Below are 12,140 nucleotides of genomic sequence, written 5' to 3' on the forward strand. Positions count from 1 at the left end.
ATGTTTGACCTGTCAGCATAAGGTCAGATGTCAACAACAGGAACCAACCCTGTGCAGATATTTTTTTTCTGGGCCTCTACTTTCCTGGTTTGCCCCCGCATGATGAAACGTGTGTGTATATTTGAATAAGCTTAACTACATAAAAGGTCATAAGGCAGTGTTGGTGTGCCTAATATTGTGGCAGAGAGTATGCAGCATGTGTGTGCTTTAAGTGAGTGTGCGTGTGTGGGATTTATGTTGTCGCTGGCTCGTCATATGACAAACTCCAGGGTGAAGGTCACGGTAGCTACTACTACTACTGCACCCACTCAGACAGGCACCCACAGTCGCATAGACACACATGCACACACTCACTTAATGTTTCCAGACAGGTCCATGTTAAAGGTTGACACGCAGTCCTGCTAGAGTCATTAACACTGACACCCCCTCAAGCACGCGCATGCACAGATACACACAAGCACGCACGCACACACACACATACACAACCATAATGTATCAGGGGGTCAGCTTTCAAATTCTGTTCACGTGATATCAGCACATTGATGACGCTTGGACTACAAAATTGTAAGTAGGTGCATGTTTGTGAGAGTGTGTGTGTGTGTGTGTGTGCATGTCGTGTCATCTCAAATTTTACTCTGTGAACGTTTTGCCTGGCACACAAAGGAGTAATACCATCAGAACCCCAATTCGTGTGTATGTGTGCGTGGGTGTGTTTGTAAGTGTATGTGTGTGCAGGCGGGTGCGTGAGTGTCTACATGTCTTTAGAGGTTGACAGGTGAGGCAGCGCGTAGCCTGGAAACAGCTGCCACGACAACCGGCTGCCAGAACTTGTGTGTTGCCACGGTGACAGGAGGCGGCCTACTGAATCAGAGACTCTGTTGACGTGCAAGAATGCAAAACTGTGTCACTCATTATGTTCACCAGGATACTTACCAATATGTGTATAAAAATTAAAATGTCGTGTCACTCTATGCTGCTAATTACATCTTTATTATATACAAATTATATACATATTCATAAATATACAGTATATGTATATACAAGTATAATAATAATTTGAGGTGTTAGAGTCAGACATGTTGCGGCACAGCTGGCCTTGGCCTCCTGTCGAGTGTCCTTTAGCTCAGACACAGAGTATGGAAAAAAAGTAAATTATTTATAACAATTGTAGATGTGTATAATTAAAGACAACCTTAACATACCTTCAGTATCATCTTCTTATTCTTATCAGTACATTGGAAACTGGTTACTTAACAGTACAGCCGTGTCTTAAAATATTAGTTTAATTTTTCTCCGTTGAAAGGGTTGTTTGCGCCATTGTGGGGGTGAACACACCAGACCTACTTACAATATCCTTTGCGAATAGGATAAGATGGATCAAATTGTAAATGTAAATGAAGTGCAATTGAAGGTGCTATCCATGGCCACAGTTCATTCGTTGTGAATTCAGCCCTGACTTTAAATGATGAAGGTGAAACGCAAAGGTGACATTATGCTTTTGAGGTTCCACTTTACTGAGAACTCTTATTGTGCATGGTTTGCATTACATTGAAAGCTGTTTCTAATACTTTTTTTTTTTTTTCTTTTCAAAAATGCCTCTAAATCAAGTCACAGTTGACAAAATTTTCCATGTGGTGAAATTCAAAGTGATGGGAGGTATTTAGTGCATATTTGTGCATGATAATGAATCAGAATTCCTCTATGGTGATGACAGTGGTCTTAGTTCCAAGAAACCAAATGGATACCGCCATGCAGGATCATTCATTTCTTAAATATTATAACATATTACAAATGTGCATGTATTTTCAATGCTTCAAGCTCAGTGTGACAGTTTCCTGCCACACACACAAACACACACACACGCGTACTACCCCCCCACCACACAAACACACACACACTTAATGATCTTGGCTCCAGTTTTCCCTGCAGAGGAAAACCACATCCATCACTCTTCTTCAAAATACAAACCACACACTGTGGACACATGACACAAAGCGAAACAGTGCTTGTAAGACTTAAGTGCTTGCATCACACACTGGTCCCAAATTTACTGCAGAAACAATGAAAAGCATTGGTCAATGGTGTCAATCAATGTTATTTAACCATGGTAACAATGATATACAGTTGTCTGGCATCAATGATATATTTATTTTTGGTATCAATCTAAGGTATCTGTAATGGTACATGACTCTGCTGTTCCTCACAAAAAGGCATTAACAGGCTTTTCTAATTGATTGCCAAGAAACACTGTTACAACCAAGAAATAATCTACCAAACACAAATGTCCTTACTTTTTGTGTGTGATGTTTTATACAACATTTTAAATCTTTCAGAAAAGCGTAACAGTAAAAGTTTAAGCAGTCTGAGTTATCATCCTATAAAACACAATTTGTTATCATTTGGCCTTGATCTGAAGAGCCTGGAAGAGGCAAGGAGTTGCGTTTGCGCTGCGCTCCTTTTTCTCCACGCTGCACTGGTATTCATGTTAAACTAATTCCATTCCAAACAAATTTGATGTACAGCCAAGCACTTATAGCGATGACGTAAACTGGCCAGAATTTGAGCTAAGTATTTGCTAAGAGTAGCTTGTGGCTGAAGGACAAACACTTAGCACTTCTGCTATTTGTTCTTTATCAATCGATTCATTGGCAGACAATAACAATGCTTTTTGCCTTCTATTAAACCCTCAAGGTTGGCATCCATGCAGTGACACGCTTTCCCTAATTGCAGACCACAAGCAACATTAGAACTTTTTGTATCATGCGTGCGTCACGCCATTCTTCTTATCGTTGACAAGCGAGTGAGTCATTCAGCTTGAGCCAATCACATCAAGCGTTAATAGTCGATGGTGGGAGTGTGGTGCTTTGAGGGTGCAGGGTGAAGTCATTTGTACGATGCTCCAACCACACACAGAGATACCATCTGGATGCTGCTGACTCAGCACAACACAAACACACACACACACAAATCTATCAGAGTGCTCCCACAGTGATCAGTCAGTATTCAACGTTTTATACTTGGGATGAACGAGAAAAATGCTGTGATATCGTAAAATAGAAAATCATTTTTGAATGTGACTTCTCCACATAGAATGCGTTCACAAGCGTTCACTGTGTACACACACGTGGGCTTAATTAAGCGCTGAGGTCAGAGGTCAAGAGGACGCTATATAGGTGCCTTCCTAGAGGAAGTAAACATTAAAACATGGAACACGTGTTGCAGCTATCAGATGAAATTCCCTCTCTGGCTCTTACTCACACGCTCTTTTTGCTTCTATGTCTCTCACCCGCTAGATCCGCTTTCAGTGAGCAGACAGCAGCTGGCAATGGAGAGGAAAAACATAGACGCCGTGGTCAAACCTGGAATGTGCGCGTGTGGATGCGTGAATAAAGGACAGTGGCAGTTTAGGGTGCATGGGGAGGTGACGGACGTTCAAAGTTCCTAAATGGTTTTAATCTGTAAAATCAAAGTCAAAGATACAGCTGAATCACTCGTTCCGCTTGGATGCACATTGAATTTGTTCCAGGTGTATTCCACCATGGAGAGCACAGATTGCCAAATTGTTGTATGTGCTTTCCAAAAGTTTGACATGAAAGAACTGTACACAACTACACAACCCGTGTCTTGTCCTTTGCATACACTTTGTTGCGATGTACAGTACTTTCTACAGTATGTATTACAGATTAGGTGTTAAATATTACAAAAAATGATGTGTGTTATGGGGCACCAAGTTGACAAAGTATGACTTAGTATGTCTGCCTCACAATCTGGAGGTTTGGGAGTTTATCATGCAACATCATCCAAATGTGACCGGCGACTGACGAAAACACACCACAACAGTCAATGACGTTGACCATTAAGTACCGTATTTTCCGCACTATAGGGCGCACCGGATTATAAGGCGCACCTTGAATTAATGGCCCATTTTAAAACTTTGTCCATATATAAGATATAAACATTTGGCCCGCGGGCCGGACTTTGGACACGCCTGCTGTAGTGCCTCAATATTGGTCCATACATAAGGCGCACCTGATTATAAGGCGCACTGTCGGCTTTTGAGACAATTGGAGGTTTTTCGGTGCGTCTTATAGTGCGGAAAATACGGAACCTTCTGCACATGCGAGAGTTGTAATACCCCTCCGTGCCATTAGTGGCTGTAGAATGTGAACACGAAGGTCAATTCTTTCATCTCTATACAAGCCTGCGATTGCCTAACCAGCCCTATGATGATTAATGGTATAGAAAATAGATGTCTCGACATCAGTTATGATTTTGATTAATATTGTGTAATTGATATAGCTGTATAGGTATTACATATGAGTTGAAAAGGCCACATTAGAGATGCAGTGACCATTAAATAAGATGTGAATATAGCTCATTAGGGGTGTACAGAACATAGAATGTGATGTCAATATGATGCAATAGAAGTGTGTGTCTGTGTGTGTGTGTGTGTGTGTGTGTGTGTGTGTGTGTGTGACGGCTGGCCAGCGCTCCATGATAACAGCATTTTGCAGCATCATACCGGAGCATTTTTAAAACAAACCCATTTTCATTTATTTTCAAAACAACAGTTATTGGTGGAATGAATGAATCATCTGGGATCAGTTGAACACTCGTAGCGATTTCCTTTTCAAGTGTTTGTGTTGCCATGTAACTCAGCCTTTTCTTACCTTTTTTCTCTTGGCTTAATTTCTTTGTTATCCTGCATTTGATTTGGAATGAAACCACCGTCACCCTGAGCCAACATACACATGCAGAGGAACATATGTGTCAGGCTGTAATTGAGCGGACAGAACCTGGCTGGGTGTAACGTATTAATAGAACAGAGCGAGCGCAAGTGGAAACATTAATACGGGCTATGAGCAGGTCGAGGAAAGTGCAATTACGCTGTGATCTTCGACATATTCTGGCAACGTCGTCTCACCGTTTGATGATTTAATGATGCTCATCCAAAATTCATTAAAGAATCAAAAAGCAGTATTTTCTCCCCTCTCTTTGCTCCCTTGCTAGTTTGATCCTGGAAGCTCATTTCTCCTTAATCCATCAGTAGCTCCAAAAATATAGAAAGATATCATTGTTTAAGGCCTAGAATCAGGGATGTCAAACTCATTTTATGTTGCGGGTCACATTGTAGTTATGGTTTCCCTTGTGGGGCCATTAATGACTATTATTGCATACACACTACAGAACCCAGCATAAAAAAAACAATTTTCTAATTTATTTTCAAAGTGGGGTTTTAAAATAATGTTGCAATATCTCATTGTTATTATAAGGGAAGAGAATTTATAATTTTGGTATATTAACAAGAAACATTGAGTAGACACACGAGTTGCCTTTGCGGGCCACGAAAAATGATGTGGCGGGTCGGATCCGGCCCCCGGGCCTTGTGTTTGACACCGGTGGCCAAGCTAGACCAATGTGACATGTCTTGCAAGTCAATGCGAAAAGTCAGCCGAAAGACGGCGCTTATCTCTAAAATGTAGGTCAGGTCAGCGGCATCCCAAGGTGCCGCTGTGTTTATTTTGGAGTTGAAGGTTGATTTAATCATGTGAGGCTTTTATCCATTAGCTGTCAATCAAAATAAAAGCCCCCTGTGACATAGGTCACACCTGCTCACCGCAGTTAATATCATCAATTCCTATCAGCTAGCACTGCTAACCAGCTAGTAAAGCACAAACACACACATGCACACACACCAGATTTCTTTGTGATCGATTACATTGAAAACAGATGCTCGTCACACCAGTCCACGCGTACACCCCATATGGACGCATGTGTGTGTGTGTGTGGAGAGAAGGAAGCTTTTATGGCTCGTCAGGAGACAAAGAGAAGAAGGAGGGGGAGGAAGAGGAAGTCAGCTCTTTGTATTTATCTATTTAACACTCTCACTCGTCCCCCGGTGGGTAATAAGGGCTAATCCAAATAAGAAGCACTTGTGTCTGCTTCACACAAACACACACACTTCTTCACACCCATCTGCCAGTGGATGAGTAGGCGAGAGACAAAAGGAATGATGGAGGGAGGGATTCCCTGCTCTCTCCTCAGCACCACCGCATTGTTTGTGATGACAGCATAGGCACACACCAAACACACACATGCACACCGATAAATCACAGTTCGGTAGCACCTCCCCGTGAGTGTCCTCGCCATGACTCAGGAATCAGGGCGGCGGCCTGCCAGTGGACATTTTGACCCTGAACAGGAAGTGATTGGGTCACATGACCCCGTCTGTGAAAGACGCCGTTTTTCCTCTGGCAAGCATAAACGGCATCGACACGGGAAGGGAGGCGAGCGCTTTTCCAGGAAATCATTGCAGTGACATTTTATCTTCAAGGTAAACGTAACAGTGGCTTTTACGTTGTCTGTAGAAGCCGACATTTTTCCAATTTTGTGCTGCTCTTAAAAGAAAGAGTGGCAGTTACATAGTATTGGCATGGGGGTAAAAGGAGATCTGAATTTTCTCTCCTCAGTATCAGAGCGGTAAAATGGCTTGTAGAAGCTGATGCATTTATTTACCAATGTCTAAACGGAACCCATATGGAATGGCGAGTGTGGTGATAGTTTTACCCTGGAACATATTTCTACTTCCATTCATTTCAAGGGGTAAATGTTTCAAAAATATATTGTCATTTAAACTGATTTATAGTTATCTATTCCTGACCTGATCTTGTAGCCATGTGTGGAAACAAAAGTCTTTGTCACACCCGGCACGCTTAAATTCATTTACATGAACTTACTAATTGATTAAATTGACCCCACCAATTGGACGCTGGGCCCTCAGTGGGAGTTTGATTAGCAATATGAATCCCCCACAACCTTTTCCCAAATAAATTACATTGTCACACACTCCCTCCCCCGTTCGCTTTACATTGAACTTTCATCTGGCTGAAAGATGGAGGAACGTAATATCCTTTATGTGTGTGTGAATCCAAGTCAATGAACGGATAACTGATTACTCGGCCAAGTAATGTGTCTGTTCACCAGGCGCACACAATTTATGTGGCACTGCTTGTTGGCATGTGAATAAACTTAAGGTAAACGGAGCAACAATGTTGAAGTGTCATTTACAACAAGTACTGAAATCACACTGGACGTTTCAAGTAAATCAATGAGAACACTTGTTGTGTCATACACATGGATATTCGGTTGTAGTTTATTGATAACCTACCATGAAATAGATCACTCAATCGTTAAAATGTCCCATCTGAGGTGATTTTAAGACTGATGACTTCATCTCAGCCCTGACGACGAGAAGACACTCAGCCTGATGAAGCAGCCGCAGCCCCCATCGCTGGTCTGACTAGCCAATGGGCGGACAACATGAGGTGCAGCGTTTCTCTTTCAACGTTGACGGCCGGGGTACCAAATTTTTATCTTTAAAAAGCCAGTAACCTCATAAGAGATGAAGACAAATTGTCGGCAAAGAGACAACTATCACCCGGTTCTTTGCTTCTTTGTAAATCAATATGTTAATCCCGTACTAGTACAATAACACCAGGTGGATCTTAATTTGGAAAAGCAGAAGGTACCGTATTGACATGTAACACATGTAGCAGCTGCATGGCGTCTAAAGAACATGCATGTAAATATGAAGCCGTGTGTGTGTGTGTGTGTGTGCGTGCATGCGTCACTCACTTCCTGTCTTGAACTGATCATTCTAGTTACTATTTATAAAATGGCTGATTAAAATTGATTTTTCTGCTTGTGTGAATACTTAGCACGCGTTTACATTCGCAATCAACTCCTTTTGTGTGCTTTTGCTAATTCATTCAGCAGAAATTATGACTCATTGGCACACATTTGAAGGAGGGGTGGAACTACTGAGATAGATCTGAATATTCTAAATAATTGAAAAAAAAAAAAAGGGATATAGAGGAAAAAAAAAAGTTCAGATAAGAAATGATGGAAATAAATCCAACTCTCAGGAAACATTTATGAAACACGTTGATTGTAAAACATTATAAATCAAAGCAAGGGCCAGTTTCGTGTTGGTGAATCAGCCGAGTCACTGCCCGAAACCGTTACCGCCACTAATCTGATCCCGCCAAAGTGTCAAGTGAAGGAGAGACATGGCGGCGCGGAGAAGACATTATTAAATCTTATGGACTCATGACAGACAGCGAGCATCCATTAAGGCGGCAGCGGGGCCGAGATGCATTTCAGATGAATAATAGACAACTAACGAGACCTCGCCGGGAACTTGAAGGAAATGGATACGCAAGCGCCTTGTTAACGGGTTTTGCACAAGTGGTTGCACAAACAAGGAAGTGACGAGGCCTTTCGCTATGCTGTGAGCACATTGGCATCACCGTTGATGTGCTGCGACTAATCTTATAAAGTGGCTTGTTTAGGTTCATCCCAGTCCATACAAAAATACAGTAAACTGTTTAGATGGGCAAATGCCATTTGAATTTTCTCCCCAAAGTGAAAAATAACAACACTAAAGTTTGTCAAATGTTTTCATTATGAAGGTAATTTCTTATCTGCCTTTTGGGGAAATTTGAATGTCAACACTGGCCCTAAAGTTTCACCAAGAATAAATATCTCAATTCGAGGAAAAATATGCTTGTTCTTTGTCTGCCAGGATAGGCAGCAGGGGTGATTATAGGATCAGAAGTTTAGGAGTGCTGTGTGTTTTGCCTCCAGAAAGCATCAGCTAGGGAGACATTCAGTCGACAGGGGAAATATTGCAGGTTTAAATTTGACCACACGCACCCCCCTTACACACCCACATGAGTTTCAATTAAAAAGGCATTCAGTCACTGTCTTTAATATGAACATTAGCATGCTAAAGTGTGCTTTTCTCACTGAAATAAAAAAAAATGTATACCTAACTCTAACAGCAGTAAAAAGACCATATCGTTGCAAAGGTTTGCACACGGGCCAATGTTGTTTTTTGTCAGGTTTTGTTCAAGGTTGCAAACGGTTTCAAAATTGTGCCCCAGACCTTTGCACAAACAATTTGAATGGTTGTAAACAGTTTTTCTTGCCGCAAAGACATTAGAGAGAGACAGAGAATATCAACATTTTTGGTCTGCATATTGTTTTGCGGAAACACAACAAGACGACTACCGTAAATTCCGGACTATAAGCCGCACCGGACTATAACCCGCACCAGCTAAAATTTTAGTTTTTTTCTTATATAAGCCGTACCGGACTATAAACCGCACGTGCACACGCGTCTTTTTACAAGGAAAGACCGTTCACAGAAAGCCTTTTTAAAGTTTTAATAACATACTTTAACATGTCTTTCTAAACACTGCCTGTGACGAAGGGTTTAGAGTCCTTTGACGCAGGTCACCTAGCGTGCATTCCTACTAAAGCTCATAATAGTCACAAGCAACACAGCCAGAATAAGCAGCAGCCATAGTAGTGTTTCAAAATAGTATTTTTGTTGTTGTTTTTTTCTTCAAGATACCGCAGTGTATAAAAGTGATCAAGTCATCACAAAAATTCACGAAGAAAATCCTTATATAAGTTGCACCTGACTATAAGCCTCAGGGTTCAAAATTTTGGAAAAAAGTTGCGGCTTATAGTCCGGAATTTACGGTAGTTTGTGGGGTTTAAACAGCAAAGGAAGGATACAGTGATCCCTCGCTACTTCGCGTTTCGTCTATCGGGGCTTCACTACATCGCGGATTTTTTCTTTTTTCTTTTTCTTTAGAAGTCCGTTTTCGCGTGTTAGCAGGATCGTTTTTGGAACCACTTATCCGCGATAAACGAGGGATTACTGTAATTCACAATCAATGCGGAAAATAACACCCGATTCAAATGGTCAGATAATTAGCAAGGTCCGCTGGGTAACAATCCTGATCATTTGAATAAGGTGTGTTGGAACAGGAAGACATAGAAATCATCCAGGACACCGCCCCTCAAGGACCGGAGTTGCCTACCCGACCGAGTCTAACCCATTACTGCCAAAATGGAAACCATCCAACTCAATTAAATCTGGTCTTTGGTTCGCTGATGTAAATCATTCACTCATCAAGGGAGTACATCCATGCTTTTAACTTGATCACAGTGTGTTGCCATGGCAACTTGGCCCTGCTATTTGCCGGTATTTTGATAAGAGCATCACAGTGTCGCTCAAGTTGAAAGATGATGGCTTGGTTGCAGGGCACCATCGAATACTACAATTAACCAAGTCTATTAACCAAGTCAACAAGTCTCAAGTCAAGCTTTTAATGCGTTTAGTCAAGAGTGGTGAGTGAAAGGGGGGGAACAGTTGAATCTATAATCCATCTTTCCCATTTGCAAAAAAAAAAAAATTGTAAAACTCATAAAATGCTCGAGATTCAGCAGTAACATGAAGTGAAACTTCTATTGAGGAATATGACCACCACCAATTCCTGCAATGTTCGCTGACCCACAAAAACCAATGGATGCCAAAGCCCATCGATTGATTGACACTCCAGTAATACAAACAAAATCAGACACTTGGGCTTTTTAAAATGGCAATAATGTATTTAAAATGTGCACACAGTCACGTGATGTCTCCGTGAACACAGGAGACATCAACACAGACGACGAGCGCGCGCGCACACGCACGCGCCGTCTGCAGAGGCTTGAACATCATTGCGATAACGTCATTGAGTTGCACATTAGGGAACACTGGCTTCTTGGAGCAGCTGATTCGAGCATGGGAGTCTTCTTGCTTTTTTATATGTGCACACACACACACACACACACACACAGATACTGACAGAAAGTCACAATGAACGTGCACACATGCAAAGAAGCACGCACGGGGGAGGAGATGTTAAAAACTGCAGAACGACACCGGGCTGATGTGCAACAAACGAGCCTCCCTCCTCACGTCGAGAAAAAAACATTAAGGTCCCATATCTGATCCATTTTTAGTCGTGCCCTTCCCTCCCTCCACTCCACCCCGTTCTTCCTACCTGTTTTGAAGAATGCATCAGTGTCGGGGTCGCTGGGCGCCTCCTCGGCCGCTTCTACGGGGTTCATGCCGGATTCCGGTTCGACACAACCCCACCGCCAAATGAGTCAAAACAAAAGAGACGCAAAGGTAGACAAAAAAACAATCTACTCGCTGTTAGTCCTCACATGTCCAAGGTACACTTTAGGTGGCCTCCATCACGCTCCCAGGCTTGCTTTCTGTCGCCTTCTGCGTTTGTTTGGAGCCTGAAGGCTGGCGGCGCTCCTCTCTATTGTTCCCCGTCCAACCTCCCCGCTGCTCCGCCAGGGTCTCTCTGCCTCCCCCTCCCTCCTTCTAGCCGCCCGCCTCCTCCCTCCCTCCCTCCCCTCCCTTCCCCTCCTTCCATCCCCTCCCTCCGTTCAATCCACTGACCTTTATTAGCATCATATGTGTTGGTTAGAGTTCGACTCTGACCAAATCCAGACAAAGAAGACCCTTGGATGGTTGCTGATGGTGTGAAACTGTGAATCAATGTTGAGATACCGACGTAATGCGTTTGTGTGTTCGGAAACTTTGTTTCGTCATCTTGAGTGGAAGCTGAAAGTCAATCATTTATATTCATATGTAAACAAAAATTAATATTATATACTATAGTGGGGCTGCATGGTAAGCACGTCCGCCTCAAAGTTCAGGGGAGCAGGGTTTGAATACGGCTTCGGCCTTCCTATGTGAAGTTTGCATGTTCTCCCCGTGCCTGCATGTTTTTTTTTTCTGGGTACTCTGGTTTCCTCCCACATTCCGATTGACCACTCTGATTGTCCGTGGTTGTTTGTCTATGTGTGACCTGGGATTGACTGACAGCCACTTCAAGGTGACACCCCCGCCTACCGCCCTAGCATAGTCCTAAACATGACTGTATTTGCATTTTTTGGCAGATCTGTGATTATTTGTGACAAAACTGTTATCGTTATGTGAATCATGGAAAGAAACAAAACATAGCTCACGGTCCTAAACGAAGCCACGGATTCAAGTTGACTGCAACAAAAACAATGCTTTCAACAAGACGCCAAACAGCAATCTGTCACCACATGCAAATAAAATAAGCAAATAAGCAATGGAATCTTACCAGCTATTGTAAATGAACTCCCTTAGCAGTATTAAAGCGGTGCCGAGACAGAGACTTTATTGACAAACAGCGCTCTAGTAGACTGACGTGATTGTTTCATAATGTAGCGTGTCCTTTTTTTATGTCAGGCAGCGA

General features: G+C 42.4%; 1 protein-coding gene across 1 annotated transcript in view; it reads right to left on the reverse strand.

Annotated features, from left to right (window-relative positions):
- kalrna (kalirin RhoGEF kinase a) overlaps positions 1–11,194 on the reverse strand; it is a 60,754-nt gene extending 49,560 nt beyond the window's left edge. Inside the window, exon 1 of the mRNA XM_061286654.1 lies at positions 10,902–11,194. Coding sequence (XP_061142638.1) covers positions 10,902–10,968 — 67 coding nt within the window. The 5' untranslated portion in view covers positions 10,969–11,194. The remainder of the gene's footprint in view (positions 1–10,901) is intronic.
- Between the last annotated feature and the right edge of the window lie 946 nt (positions 11,195–12,140).

Source organism: Syngnathus typhle, linkage group LG9 (genome assembly GCF_033458585.1).
Source record: "Syngnathus typhle isolate RoL2023-S1 ecotype Sweden linkage group LG9, RoL_Styp_1.0, whole genome shotgun sequence".
Classification (NCBI taxonomy): domain Eukaryota; kingdom Metazoa; phylum Chordata; class Actinopteri; order Syngnathiformes; family Syngnathidae; genus Syngnathus; species Syngnathus typhle.